This window comes from Oncorhynchus nerka, unplaced genomic scaffold (genome assembly GCF_034236695.1).
Source record: "Oncorhynchus nerka isolate Pitt River unplaced genomic scaffold, Oner_Uvic_2.0 unplaced_scaffold_1156, whole genome shotgun sequence".
Taxonomy (NCBI): Eukaryota; Metazoa; Chordata; class Actinopteri; order Salmoniformes; family Salmonidae; genus Oncorhynchus; species Oncorhynchus nerka.
The window spans coordinates 85,527-101,695 of NW_027040174.1; the positions used below are offsets into that span (position 1 = coordinate 85,527).

General features: G+C 44.8%; 1 protein-coding gene across 1 annotated transcript; it reads left to right on the top strand.

Annotated features, from left to right (window-relative positions):
* The first annotated feature begins 8,621 nt into the window (after window positions 1-8,621).
* LOC135569871 (N-alpha-acetyltransferase 60-like) lies at window positions 8,622-13,321 on the top strand. The gene is made up of 3 exons (XM_065016079.1): window positions 8,622-8,821; window positions 12,388-12,503; window positions 13,163-13,321. Exons 2-3 carry the CDS (start codon window positions 12,394-12,396, stop codon window positions 13,308-13,310), a joined length of 258 nt encoding a protein of 85 aa, XP_064872151.1. The 5' UTR covers window positions 8,622-8,821; window positions 12,388-12,393; the 3' UTR covers window positions 13,311-13,321.
* Window positions 13,322-16,169: the final 2,848 nt, after the last annotated feature.

The window sequence follows — 16,169 nt, forward strand, 5'->3', positions numbered from 1 at the left end:
CCTCAACAGCCACTGTGATTATTATTATTTGACCCTATTGGTCATCTATGAACATTTGAACATCTTGGCCATGTTCTGTTATAATCTCCACCCGGCACAGCCAGAAGAGGACTGGCCACCCCTCATAGCCTGGTTCCTCTCTAGGTTTCTTCCTAGGTTCTGGCCTTTCTAGGGACTTTTTCCTAGCCACCGTGCTTCTACACCTGCATTGCTTGCTGTTTGGGATATTACAGGCCACATGCATCCTGGAGATTAGGGGTTAGAGGTCAGATATTATAGGCCACGCACATCCTGGAGGTCAGGGATTAGGGGTCAAATATTACAGGCCACACACATCCTAGCCTGCTAGTAAAATAGATGGTGGTGTGAGAGAAGCCTGCTAGTAAAATAGATGGTGGTGTGAGAGAAGCCTGCTAGTAAAATAGATGGAGATGTGAAAGAAGCCTGCTAGTAAAATAGATGGTGGTGTGAGAGAAGCCTGCTAGTATAATAGATGGTGGTGTAGGAGAAGCCTGCTAGTAAAATAGATGGTGGTGTGAGAGAAGCCTGCTAGTATAATAGATGGTGGTGTAAGAGAAGCCTGCTAGTATAATAGATGGTGGTGTAAGAGAAGCCTGCTAGTATAATATATGGTGGTGTGAGAGAAGCCTGCTAGTATAATAGATGGTGGTGTAAGAGAAGCCTGCTAGTATAATAGATGGTGGTGTAAGAGAAGCCTGCTAGTATAATAGATGGTGGTGTAGGAGAAGCCTGCTAGTAAAATAGATGGTGGTGTAGGAGAAGCCTGCTAGTAAAATAGATGGTGGTGTGAAAGAAGCCTGCTAGTAAAATAGATGGTGGTGTAGGAGAAGCCTGCTAGTATAATAGATGGTGGTGTGAGAGAAGCCTGCTAGTAAAATAGATGGTGGTGTGAGAGAAGCCTGCTAGTAAAATAGATGGTGGTGTGAGAGAAGCCTGCTAGTAAAATAGATGGTGGTGTGAGAGAAGCCTGCTAGTAAAATAGATGGTGGTGTAGGAGAAGCCTGCTAGTATAATAGATGGTGGTGTGAGAGAAGCCTGCTAGTAAAATAGATGGTGGTGTGAGAGAAGCCTGCTAGTAAAATAGATGGTGGTGTGAGAGAAGCCTGCTAGTAAAATAGATGGTGGTGTGAGAGAAGCCTGCTAGTAAAATAGATGGTGGTGTGAGAGAAGCCTGCTAGTAAAATAGATGGTGGTGTGAGAGAAGCCTGCTAGTATAATAGATGGTGGTGTGAGAGAAGCCTGCTAGTAAAATAGATGGTGGTGTGAGAGAAGCCTGCTAGTATAATAGATGGTGGTGTAAGAGAAGCCTGCTAGTATAATAGATGGTGGTGTAAGAGAAGCCTGCTAGTAAAATAGATGGTGGTGTAGGAGAAGCCTGCTAGTAAAATAGATGGTGGTGTGAGAGAAGCCTGCTAGTAAAATAGATGGTGGTGTGAGAGAAGCCTGCTAGTAAAATAGATGGTGGTGTAAGAGAAGCCTGCTAGTAAAATAGATGGTGGTGTAGGAGAAGCCTGCTAGTAAAATAGATGGTGGTGTAAGAGAAGCCTGCTAGTATAATAGATGGTGGTGTGAGAGAAGCCTGCTAGTATAATAGATGGTGGTGTGAGAGAAGCCTGCTAGTAAAATAGATGGTGGTGTGAAAGAAGCCTGCTAGTATAATAGATGGTGGTGTGAGAGAAGCCTGCTAGTATAATAGATGGTGGTGTGAGAGAAGTGCATCTTATGGAACAGTGGGGAATGTGAAGAGACACACACACACACACAGGAAAAGACACATGCATACATACACACACACTCTACACATACGTTCATTGTAATATTGTTGTATGGTGTCACGTTCGTTTAGAGATGGATTGGACCAAGGTGCAGCGTGGTAGGTGTACATCATACATTTATTAAATGAACATAAAGTTTTGTAGCACTAACACAGCAACTAACCAAAAACAAGATCCCACAAACTAAAGGTGGAAAAAAGGCTGCCTAAGTATGATCCCCAATCATAGACAGCTGATTGGGAACCATACCCGACCAACAAAGAAATATAGAAACTAGAATGCCCACCCAAATCACACCCTGACCTAACCAAATAGAGAAATAAAAAGGCTCTCTAAGGTCAGGGCGTGACAGTACCCCCCCCAAAGGTGCGGATTCCGGCCGCAAAACCTGACTCTATGGGGAGGGTCCGGGTGGGCATCTAGCCTCGGTGGTGGCTCCGGGTTGGGACGTAATAAACCCCAGGAAGAGTAGCTGCTGCCTTGGCAGGAACTAATGGGGATCCATAATAAACCCAGGAAGAGTAGCTGCTGCCTTGGCAGGAACTAATAATGGGATCCATAATAAACCCCAGGAAGAGTAGCTGCTGCCTTGGCAGGAACTAATGGGGATCCATAATAAACCCCAGGAAGAGTAGCTGCTGCCTTGGCAGGAACTAATGGGGATCCATAATAAACCCCAGGAAGAGTAGCTGCTGCCTTGGCAGGAACTAATGGGGATCCATAATAAACCCCAGGAAGAGTAGCTGCTGCCTTGGCAGGAACTAATGAGGATCCATAATAAACCCCAGGAAGAGTAGCTACTGCCTTGGCAGGAACTAATGTGGATCCATAATAAACCCCAGGTGGAGTAGCTGCTGCCTTGGCAGGAACTAATGGGGATCCATAATAAACCCCAGGAAGAGTAGTTGCTGCCTTGGCAGGAACTAATGGGGATCCATAATAAACCCCAGGTGGAGTAGCTGCTGCCTTGACAGGAACTAATGAGGATCCATAATAAACCCCAGGAAGAGTAGCTGCTGCCTTGACAGGAACTAATGAGGATCCATAATAAACCCCAGGAAGAGTAGCTGCTGCCTTGGCAGGAACTAATGAGGATCCATAATAAACCCCAGGAAGAGTAGCTGCTGCCTTGACAGGAACTAATGAGGATCCATAATAAACCCCAGGAAGAGTAGCTGCTGCCTTGACAGGAACTAATGGGGATCCCTAATAAACCCCAGGAAAAGTAGCTGCTGCCTTGGCAGGAACTAATGGGGATCCATAATAAACCCCAGGAAGAGTAGCTGCTGCCTTGGCAGGAACTAATGGGGATCCATAATAAACCCCAGGAAGAGTAGCTGCTGCCTTGGCAGGAACTAATGGGGCTCCATAATAAACCCCAGGAAGAGTAGCTGCTGCCAAGGCAGGAACTAATGGGGATCCATAATAAACCCCAGGAAGAGTAGCTGCTGCCTTGACAGGAACTAATGGGGATCCATAATAAATACAAAGACACATTTGGGACATAAGCATAGTGTAAATGAAACATGAAGAAGAGCAACTTACCTGCTGGTGTTGGTTGGTTCAATGTAGTGTGGGTCCACTGTGGGTCTGAAGGGAGAGGAAGCCTGCTATTATGGAGAGAGGACAGAGCCCTCTGTGTGTCCGTTCTAACAGTCTACTGTAGTACCTTTGACACAGAAGCCCCTATCTGGCCCCCCCCATCGGCTTACATTCACCTGGGCTGGAGGCTGGGACTGTGGGAAAACAGCACGTTGTTAGGTCCACTGAGGGAGGAAGAGGTGGGTGGAGGGGGAGGGAGTGGGGCGGGGTTGAGGGTAGCGGGGGGGGGGTAGCGGGGCAGGGGGAGTGAAAGCATCAAGGCTGAACTAGACAGAGCTACGGTGGTAAGGAGGGAACATTACCTTTAAAAGGTGCATAGCTGAAGAGTGGTGATGGGATTGAATCCCGGGATTCAAGGCTAGTTCAGATGAAGATAGAGTGGTGATGGGATTGAATCCCGGTCCAAGGCTAGTTCAGATGAAGATATTGTGGTGATGGGATTGAATCCCCGGCCCAATGCTAGTTCAGATGAAGATAGAGTGGTGATGGGTTGAATCCCCGGCCCAATGCTAGTTCAGATGAAGATAAAGTGGTGATGGGATTGAATCCCCGGCCCAAGGCTAGTTCAGATGAAGATAGAGTGGTGATGGGATTGAATCCCGGTCCAAGGCTAGTTCAGATGAAGATATTGTGGTGATGGGATTGAATCCCCAGCCCAAGGCTAGTTCAGATGAAGAGATAGTGATGGGGTTGAATCCCGGTGATGGGAGTGGTGATGAATCCCGGCCCAAGGCTAGTTCAGATGAAGATAGAGTGGTGATGGGATTGAATCCCGGTCCAAGGCTAGTTCAGATGAAGATATTGTGGTGATGGGATTGAATCCCCAGCCCAAGGCTAGTTCAGATGAAGATAGAGTGGTGATGGGGTTGAATCCCCGGTCCAAGGCTAGTTCAGATGAAGATAGAGTGGTGATGGGATTGAATCCCCGGCCCAAGGCTAGTTCAGATGAAGATAGAGTGGTGATGGGATTGAATCCCGGTCCAAGGCTAGTTCAGATGAAGATATTGTGGTGATGGGATTGAATCCCGGTTCAAGGCTAGTGAGATCAGTTGAACTGTACGGGACACATATAGACTACTAGAACTGAGATCAGTTGAACTGTTCAGGACACATATAGACTACTAGAACTGAGATCAGTTGAACTGTTCAGGACACATATTGACTACTAGAACTGAGATCAGTTGAACTGTTCAGGACACATATAGACTACTAGAACTGAGATCAGTTGAACTGTTCAGGACACATATTGACTACTCTTTTATTTAACCTTTATTTAACTAGGCAAGTCAGCTAAGAACAAATTCTTATTTACAATGACAGCCTACCCTGACCAAACCCAGACAACGCTGAGTTAATTGTGCGCCGCCCTACGTGATTCCCAATCACGGCCAGATGTGATACAGCCTGGATTCAAACCAGGGACTGTAGTGATGCCTCTTGCACTGAGATGCAGTGCCTTAGGCCGCTGCACCACTCGGGAGTCTAATACTATAGATGAGATAAGTCGGGCACATAAATAGCTTCCCAGACGATATCGTGCACACGCAGGTGCACATGCCGACAAAGGAGTTCACTCCTGCTGCAGCCTATCAATATAAAGCGTTGCGGAGCTGCTTCACAGCCCAGCTCAGAGGTCCTGTCGTGTTAGTGTTTGTCCTGGGTGTGAGACGGGACCAGGTGTCTTCAGTGAGGTGATAAGATTAAACCTAAACTAGATAGAGTGAAGGAGCTACGTGTTTGACTGGTGCTCTTACTGGTTAAGGGGGGGGGGGGGTAACTTTCCATGTGAGTCTCAGGGATGACACAGCATATCTGTATCTACGTTATCAAATGGCACCTGTGACCCTATTCCATACATAGTGGGTTTTTTAAAACTTTTAAACTTATTTTTTACTTCAGTTTATTTTAGTATATAAATTTACTTTCTTAAAACTTTTATTTTTATTTTCTTAAAACGGCATTGTGTTTGAAATGTACTGCTCGACTGAGGGACCTTACAGATATAATGGTAGGTGGGGGGGTACAGAGATGAGGTTGTCATTAATAAATCATGTTAAACACTATATTTGCACACAGTGAGTTCATGAAACTTATTATGTGACTGAAGCAAATGTTTACTCCTGAACTTATTTAAGCGTTTCCATAACAACGGGGTTGAATAATTATTGACTTAAAAAAAGACATATCAGCTTTTCATTTGAAATACATTTGTTAACATTTCTAAAAAAACAAACTTTTTTTTAAAATCAACATTGTAGAGTATTGTGTTTAGGACAGTGACACAAAATCTCCATTTAATCCATTTTGAATTCAGGCTGTAACACAATAAAATGTTGCAATAAGTCAAGGGGTGTGATTACTTCCTGATTACTTCCTGATTACTTCCTGAAGCCTCTGTATGGTGTCCCGTAAGGACCCTGATCAAAAGGGGTGTGATTAATTCCTGATTACTTCCTGATTACTTCCTGAAGCCTCTGTATGGTGTCCCGTAAGGACCCTGATCAAAAGGGTGATGATTACTTCCTTCCTGAAGCCTCTGCATGGTGTCCCGTAAGGACCCTGATCAAAAGGTGTGATTACTTCCTGATTACTTCCTGAAGTCTCTGTATGGTGTCCCGTAAGGACCCTGATCAAAAGGGGTGTGATTACTTCCTGATTACTTCCTGAAGTCTCTGTATGGTGTCCCGTAAGGACCCTGATCAAAAGGGGTGTGATTACTTCCGGATTACTTCCTGATTACTTCCTGAAGTCTCTGTATGGTGTCCTGTAAGGACCCTGATCAAAAGGGGTGTGATTACTTCCTGATTACTTCCTGATTACTTCCTGAAGTCTCTGTATGGTGTCCCGTAAGGACCCTGATCAAAAGGGGTGTGATTACTTCCTGATTACTTCCTGAAGTCTCTGTATGGTGTCCCGAAAGGACCCTGATCAAAAGTGGTGCAGCATTTGATCGTCTGTCTGAGAGGCAAGTTAGTTGCACTTGCAGTTGATAGTGTGTTGATAGCGAGAGAATCAGACCGACATTGTTATTATCTAGTTATGTACAGTATACTAATAAATAGTGGTATTAACTCATAAATGATCAAATAAATAATACATGTTAATTCATAAATTATGTAATAAATTGTGATGTTAATGTCCACCCAGGGCTGTAATACTGGCCTGATGTTATTGTCCACCCAGGGCTGTAATACTGGCCTGATGTTATTGTCCACCCAGGACTGTAATACTGGCCTGATGTTATTGTCCACCCAGGACTGTAATACTGGCCTGATGTTATTGTCCACCCAGGACTGTAATACTGGCCTGATGTTATTGTCTACACAGGGCTGTAATACTGGCCTGATGTTAATGTCCACCCAGGACTGTAATACTGGCCTGATGTTAATGTCCACCCAGGGCTGTAATACTGGCCTGATGTTATTGTCCACCCAGGACTGTAATACTGGCCTGATGTTATTGTCCACCCAGGACTGTAATACTGGCCTGATGTTATTGTCTACACAGGGCTGTAATACTGGCCTGATGTTAATGTCCACCCAGGACTGTAATACTGGCCTGATGTTATTGTCCACCCAGGACTGTAATACTGGCCTGATGTTATTGTCTACCCAGGACTGTAATACTGGCCTGATGTTATTGTCTACACAGGACTGTAATACTGGCCTGATGTTATTGTCTACACAGGACTGTAATACTGGCCTGATGTTATTGTCCACCCAGGGCTGTAATACTGGCCTGATGTTATTGTCCACCCAGGGCTGTAATACTGGCCTGATGTTATTGTCCACCCAGGGCTGTAATACTGGCCTGATGTTATTGTCCACCCAGGGCTGTAATACTGGCCTGATGTTATTGTCCACCCAGGACTGTAATACTGGCCTGATGTTATTGTCTACACAGGACTGTAATACTGGTCTGATGTTAATGTCCACCCAGGGCTGTAATACTGGCCTGATGTTATTGTCTACACAGGACTGTAATACTGGCCTGATGTTATTGTCTACACAGGAATGTAATACTGGCCTGATGTTATTGTCTACACAGGACTGTAATACTGGCCTGATGTTATTGTCCTCCCAGGACTGTAATACTGGCCTGATGTTATTGTCCACACAGGGCTGTAATACTGGCCTGATGTTATTGTCCTCCCAGGGCTGTAATACTGGAAAAATATGCACACAAATCTCTCTTGTTACAAGTACAAGATATTCTAAAACCAAAGTATCAAACATAAAATACAAAATACTTTTGCAAAGTATTGTATCTCGATAAAATACAAGTATTTTGTATTTTCAAACTTTTCAAAATTCTAAATACATTTGCCAGTACGCGGTCATGTCAAGGTGGTGGGTGTAGCAGGTGTGTTGGAAAGTCAGGCGCAGGAGATCAGAGATGAGTGGACAAGGCACTTTAATGAGGCAGTATGTGAACAGAATGCAACCGCGTCACAAAAACAAATGCCCTCAGAACAGGTGAGGCAGCACCAAGTACAACAATAACAAGGTACAAAGTTCAGGATGTCACAAAGCACGGTGTAAATATAACCCGGCGTAAACCAGCCGGTAGACCGCGAACACCGCCCGCACAAGGAGAGGGACCGACTTCGGCGGAAGTCCTGATACTTCACTCCAACAGCATTCTCAGTAATGGTATAAAAACAGTTTAGTTGCTATGACTGTGATATGTGGTTGTTATTATACCTTGGTTAAATGCACTGACCAAAATGTAAAAGTAAAAATGATCAATTGCAAAATACACTGGGTATTATTATTGGCCTTGTTTTGGGTGCGGAGCTCATTAGAATAATACCCAGTGTTAATTTACATTGTTGTCATTTAGCAGACACATAGATCAGACTTCTGATACCATTGCAGTGTGAAAGGGGTGACAAAATTGTGAACCGCTATAAAAATAATAATAAAAAAAAAATATATATATATAACTTTTTTATATAGAAAATTATTTTGTAAATATACATTAAAGGTCTGTATGTATCTTGTTACAAAAATACATTGTAGTTCGGGACAGTGTAAAAAAAACATACTCAAGAGTAATTAAATACGTATTTAAAATACATGTAACAGAAATACTGCCTATGTCTGAATGTATAGTATGTTTGTTACAATCATTTTGGGGAAATTAAACTACAAAACCATATCCCAGAGAAACTACATTTCCGCACACAAAGTTGAATGACTTCCGGAATGTGACATGCACAGGAAGAAGCCAACTCGGCTAGTTGTCAAATTAGCAAAAGCTGACTAGCCAGCTAATGTATTGGTGGGAGACCAGTGTCAGTGGTTTTCTGAATAGAGAGCAAATTTGGGTTTTATCATGGTGTTTCCACTGTAGAAAACACTTTAAACGACACCCAAGGGATTTCACCCCACACTTTCCTCTTGTTCGAGCGCATAAACAAGGTAAGGTCAGCTGGCTACCCAGCTAATTGTAGCCATTATCCTCTATTCACTTTTGAGCTGACATAGTTCGCGAAGTGTTGTCCAGTTATACTAATATTTCCTTTACTTATTTTGCCTGGAATCGTAGCTAAGTAGGTCGCTACGTCAGCTAGCGAACCCCATCAGAACTAGACAGCTAGCTAACTAGCTAGGTTAGCTAACTCTCTTGTTTTGACAACCAGTCAAGTCTACCTATCTAACGCTAGCTAAAGGGGGAAGGAATTGGCTAATAATGCATCTTGTTTAGCTGAATTTACTGTGGAATGTCAACCAAACAACAGAGATGTCAGTTTGCTAGCAGTGTTAGCTAGCTTGATAACATAGCACCTTACTAGGGCTGCTGATTAGGTTGTTTTGGCATTTAACTTTAAAGCTCTGTTTTTGTCCTCACCGACGACAGTTGCTACTGCCACCAGGGGCAGAGTAGAGAGGTTTCAGAAGTTTGTTTGCCTGTCTAGCTATCATTCCCTGTCCCTCTCCATCCATCTGTGCCTCCCAAATGGCACCCTATTCCCTTTATAGTGCACTACTGTTGACCAGGCCCATAGAGCACAGGTCAAAGTAGTGAATTATAAAAGGTATTAGGGTGCCATTTGGGATGAATGGATGAACACTCATATCCAGGACCAAGGACAGTTCACCTGACAATTCGTTAACCAGCTGACTGACCAAGGACAATTCACCTGGCAATTCGTTAACCAGCTGACTGACCAAGGACAATTCACCTGGCAATTCGTTAACCAGCTGACTGACCAAGGACAATTCACCTGGCAATTCGTTAACCAGCTGACTGACCAAGGACAATTCACCTGGCAATTCGTTAACCAGCTGACTGACCAAGGACAATTCACCTGGCAATTGCTAACCAGCTGACTGACCAAGGACAATTCACCTGGCCTGGCAATTCGTTAACCAGCTGACTGACCAAGGACAATTCACCTGGCAACCAAGGACAATTCGTTAACCAGCTGACTGACCAAGGACAATTCACCTGGCAATTCGTTAACCAGCTGACTGACCAAGGACAATTCACCTGGCAAACCAGCTGACTCGTTAACCAGCTGACTGACCAAGGACAATTCACCTGGCAAGCTGACTGACCAAGTTAACCAGCTGACTGACCAAGGACAATTCACCTGGCAATTCGTTAACCAGCTGACTGACCAAGGACAATTCACCTGGCAATTCCAGCTGACTTAACCAGCTGACTGACCAAGGACAATTCACCTGGCAATTCGTTAACCAGCTGACTGACCAAGGACAATTCACCTGGCAGTGACTGACGTTAACCAGCTGACTGACCAAGGACAATTCACCTGGCAATTCGTTAACCAGCTGACTGACCAAGGACAATTCACCTGGCAATTAACCAGCTTAACCAGCTGACTGACCAAGGACAATTCACCTGGCAATTCGTTAACCAGCTGACTGACCAAGGACAATTCACCTGGCAATTCGTTAACCAGCTGACTGACCAAGGACAATTCACCTGGCAATTCGTTAACCAGCTGACTGACCAAGGACAATTCACCTGGCAATTCGTTAACCAGCTGACTGACCAAGGACAATTCACCTGGCAATTCGGCACTTAACCAGCTGACTGACCAAGGACAATTCACCTGGCAATTCGTTAACCAGCTGACTGACCAAGGACAATTCACCTGGCAATTCGTTAACCAGCTGACTGACCAAGGACAATTCACCTGGCAATTCGTTAACCAGCTGACTGACCAAGGACAATTCACCTGGCAATTCGTTAACCAGCTGACTGACCAAGGACAATTCACCTGGCAATTCGCTAACCAGCTGACTGACCAAGGACAATTCACCTGGCAATTGACCAAGGACAATTCACCTTAACCAGCTGACTGACCAAGGACAATTCACCTGGCAATTCGTTAACCAGCTGACTGACCAAGGACAATTCACCTGGCAATTCACTGTTAACCAGCTGACTGACCAAGGACAATTCACCTGGCAATTCGTTAACCAGCTGACTGACCAAGGACAATTCACCAGCTGGCACCATTCACCTGTTAACCAGCTGACTGACCAAGGACAATTCACCTGGCAATTCGTTAACCAGCTGACTGACCAAGGACAATTCACCTGGCAATTCGTTAACCAGCTGACTGACCAAGGACAATTCACCTGGCAATTCGTTAACCAGCTGACTGACCAAGGACAATTCACCTGGCAATTCCAAGTTAACCAGCTGACTGACCAAGGACAATTCACCTGGCAATTCGTTAACCAGCTGACTGACCAAGGACAATTCACCTGGCAATTCGTTAACCAGCTGACTGACCAAGGACAATTCACCTGGCAATTGACTGACCAAGTTAACCAGCTGACTGACCAAGGACAATTCACCTGGCAATTGACCAAGGACAATTAACCAGCTGACTGACCAAGGACAATTCACCTGGCAATTCGTTAACCAGCTGACTGACCAAGGACAATTCACCTGGCAATTCTGTACAGTTGTTTTATTTTTGGTGGAGGGATATTTCTGATTTAAGGTTGACTTTTCTGCTTAAATGTTTTACCATCTCTTTTTGATTAGAATTCTCAAACATGTTCCTAAATGGTGTTAATTTATGAACTATGTTGCTATGTCTTGCTTGTTCTATGTTGTTATGTCTTGCTTGTTCTATGGTGCTATTGTCTATATTGTAATTGTTTTTAATAACCTGCCCAGGGACTGCGGTTGAAAATTAGCCGGCTGGCTAAAACCGGCACTTTTACTGAAACGTTGATTAATGTGCACTGTCCCTGTAAAAATAAACTAAACTCAACTAAACTAAAAAAAATAATCAGCTGACTAACTATTTTAAAAGGACCAAGGACAGTTGACCTGGCAATTCATTAATCAGCTGACTAACTATTTTAAAAGGACCAAGGACAGTTGACCTGGCAATTCATTAATCAGCTGACTAACTATTTTAAAAGGACCAAGGACAGTTGACCTGGCAATTCATTAATCAGCTGACTAACTATTTTAAAAGGACCAAGGACAGTTGACCTGGCAATTCATTAATCAGCTGACTAACTATTTTAAAAGGACCAAGGACAGTTGACCTGGCAATTCATTAATCAGCTGACTAACCATTTTAAAGGGACCAAGGACAGTTCACCTGGCAATTCATTAATCAGCTGACTAACCATTTTAAAGGGACCAAGGACAGTTGACCTGGCAATTCATTAATCAGCTGACTAACCATTTTAAAGGGACCAAGGACAATTCACCTGGCAATTCATTAACCAGCTGACTAACCATTTTAAAAGGACCAAGGACAATTCACCTGGCAATTCATTAACCAGCTGACTAACCATTTTAAAAGGACCAAGGACAATTCACCTGGCAATTCATTAACCAGCTGACTAACCATTTTAAAAGTTGTGTATAAATATATAATGTGAATGTTCTAGAAGATTGATCAGTGTGATTGGTGTGTGTGATCTGTGATTGGTGGGTTGTAGGAGTTAATAACTGTATCTCTATCCTGGCATTGGTCGTTTTCTAGGTGTGAATGACCGACGTGGTGTCCCCCACTGCGCTCAGCGAAGTCCAGCTCCGCCTCCTCTGCCACGATGACATAGGCAGCGTCAAGCTGCTGTGCGGTGATTGGTTCCCCATCGAGTGAGTACTGCGCCACGCAGCCAATAGCAACACAGGATCGTATCGTGTTCACTAGAGAGAGAGAGATTGCTGAGTGAAACTGTAGTGGTACTTTAACTTGTCTAATAAGAACAGATTTTCACCTTCTGTTTCAAAATGCTTTGCTTTGTTGAGCCCCACTGAACACAACCCAGGGCACCTGTCCTCTGTCACCTGTCCTCACCTGTCCCCTGTCACCTTAATACAGCTGAAGTCTACATCACCTGTCACCTTAAAACAGCTGAAGTCTACATCACCTGTTCTCACCTGTCCTCACCTGTCACCTTAAAACAGCTGAAGTCTACATCACCTGTTCTCACCTGTCACCTTAAAACAGCTGAAGTCTACATCACCTGTTCTCACCTGTCACCTTAAAACAGCTGAAGTCTACATCACCTGTTCTCACCTGTCACCTTAAAACAGCTGAAGTCTACATCACCTGTTCTCACCTGTCCTCACCTGTCACCTTAAAACAGCTGAAGTCGACTCATTCTATTTACCACCTGTTCCTACCTTAAGGAATATTAGGCCTATAAGCCATTTAGCGATTCGCTTTTATCCCAAGTGACTTAGACATGCATTTTCCATATGAGTGGCCCCAGCAGGAATCTAACCTCTGAGCCTCACCTGTCCCCCAACAGGTACCCAGACTCATGGTATAATGACATCACATCCAACAAGAAGTTCTTCTCCCTCGCCGCCATTTTCAAGGGAGGCATCGTGGGAATGATCGTAGCTGAGATCAAGGGCCGGACCAAAGTACACAGAGAGGTACTGGTGCTGGGGTAGAGATGGTCCTGACTGACAGTACACAGAGAGGTACGGTTGCTGGGGTAGAGATGGTTCTGACTGACAGTACACAGAGAGGTACCGGTGCTGGGGTAGAGATGGTCCTGACTGACTGACAGTACACAGAGAGGTACTGGTGCTGGGGTAGAGATGGTCCTGACTGACTGACAGTACACAGAGAGGTACGGGTGCTGGGGTAGAGATGGTCCTGACTGACTGACAGTACACAGAGAGGTACTGGTGCTGGGGTAGAGATGGTCCTGACTGACTGACAGTACACAGAGAGGTACTGGTGCTGGGGTAGAGATGGTCCTGACTGACTGACAGGATGATTGAACATGTTCTCAGGAGAGATGTCCGTTATAGACTGTGAATGTAGTCCATATTGAGCATGTTCTCAGGAGAGATGTCCGTTATAGACTGTGAATGTAGTCCATATTGAGCATGTTCTCAGGAGAGATGTCCGTTATAGACTGTGAATGTAGTCCATATTGAACATATTGTTGGAAGCTGAATGTATTGACAGACCGTTGTTAGTGGGGTCATATTAAAGTCAGGGTTGGGGTCATATTAAAGTCAGGGTTGGGGTCATATTAAAGTCAGGGTTGGGGTCAATCCCTTTTAAATGTCAGTTCACTCAGGAGGAACACATCCATTCCAATAGTTTTCTATGAGGATCATTTGGAATCTGAAGTTGTGTTACTATCTGTAATGTAAATGGGTTTGAGCCCAACACTGATCATAGTAGTTGTGTTACTAGCTGTAATGTAAATGGGTTTGAGCCCAACACTGATCATAGTAGTTGTATTACTATCTGTAATGTAAATGGGTTTGAGCCCAACACTGATCATAGTAGTTGTAAATACTATCTGTAATGTAAATGGGTTTGAGCCCAACACTGATCATAGTAGTTGTAAATACTATCTGTAATGTAAATGGGTTTGAGCCCAACACTGATCATAGTAGTTGTGTTTCCAGTAGTGCCGTTAGTTCCACATCCCTGTCACTCACATTCCTTAGGAACAGTCTGAAATGGAACACATTGACATTCTACATTCTGTTTATAGTCTCCTACTAATTAGACCTGAAGCAGCCGGAGGGGAAGAGGAGGAGGAGGGGGGTGGAGGTGCTGGGGGTGGGGATGGAAGGGTGGAGGAGAAAGGATGGTGGTAATGGAGGAGGGGGCATGAGGTGGAGGGGTGTGGGGGATGGAGGGGAGGTGGAGAGGAGGAGGGTGGAGGTGGAGAGGAGGGGGGGGATGGAAGGGTGGAGGAGAAAAGGGGGTGGTAATGGAGGAGGGGCATGAGGTGTGGGGGATGGAGGGGAGGAGGAGGGGGTGGAGGAGGAGTGGAGGTGGAGAGGAGGAGGAGGGGGTGGGGATGGAGAGGAGGAGGGGGTGAAGGAGGAGTGGAGGTGGAGGGTGTGGGGGATGGAGGGGTATTGAAGAGTAATGGAGAGAGGTGGAGGGGTTGTGTTGCTCGGTATACAAAAACTTCTGTACTTTTTCGATACTAGAACCTGAAAAACGTCTCGGTACTAGAATGTTTGTTACTTTCGGTAGTACTTCTGTCAAATGTGTCTCATGGACGAAAGGGAATGAGGGATACCTAGTCAGGTGTACAACTGGAAGGAATGAGGGATACCTAGTCAGGTGTACAACTGGAAGGAATGAGGGATACCTAGTCAGGTGTACAACTGGAAGGAATGAGGATAGTCAGGTGATACAACTGGTCAGGTGTGTATCACAACCGGCCGTGATTGGGAGTCTGGGCGCACACAACCCGGCATCCGGGTTTGGCAGTAGGTCATCCTTGTAAATAAGAATTTGTTCTTTTTAACTGACTTTTATTAAGGCTAAATTAAAATGTTATAACACAAATCGGCCTGTACTGTGATTATCATGGAGTCCCACTTAGCCTGTACTGGGAGGACTGTATCATGTTAGCTCACTTAGCCTGGCATCCGGGTTTGGCCTGTACTGGGAGTCTTGACTGTATCATGTTAGCTCACTTAGCCTTGTAAATAAGTTCTTTTTAACTGTATCATGACTTTTATTATCATGTTAGCTTAAAGTCTAAAATGTTATAAGCCTGTAAAAAAATCATGTTAGCTCTCCACTTAGCCTGTACTGGGAGTCTGGACTGTATCATGTTAGCTCTCCACTTAGCCTGTACTGGGAGTCTTGACTGTATCATGTTAGCTCTCCACTTAGCCTGTACTGGGAGTCTGGACTGTATCATGTTAGCTCTCCAGCCTGTACTGGGAGTCCTGTACTGTATCATGTTAGCTCCCACTTAGCCTGTACTGGGAGTCTTGACTGTATCATGTTAGCTCTCCACTTAGCCTGTACTGGGAGTCTGGACTGTATCATGTTAGCTCTCCACTTAGCCTGTACTGGGAGTCTTGACTGTATCATGTTAGCTCTCCACTTAGCCTGTACTGGGAGTCTGGACTGTATCATGTTAGCTCCCCACTTAGCCTGTACTGGGAGTCTTGACTGTATCATGTTAGCTCTCCACTTAGCCTGTACTGGGAGTCTTGACTGTATCATGTTAGCTCTCCACTTAGCCTGTACTGGGAGTCTGGACTGTATCATGTTAGCTCTCCACTTAGCCTGTACTGGGAGTCTGGACTGTATCATGTTAGCTCTCCACTTAGCCTGTACTGGGAGTCTTGACTGTTATCATGCCTTAGCTCTCCACTTAGCCTGTACTGGGAGTCTTGACTGTATCATGTTAGCTCCCACTTAGCTGTACTGGGAGTCTTGACTGTATCATGTTAGCTCTCCACTTAGCCTGTACTGGGAGTCTTGACTGTATCATGTTAGCTCTCCACTTAGCCTGTACTGGGAGTCTTGAC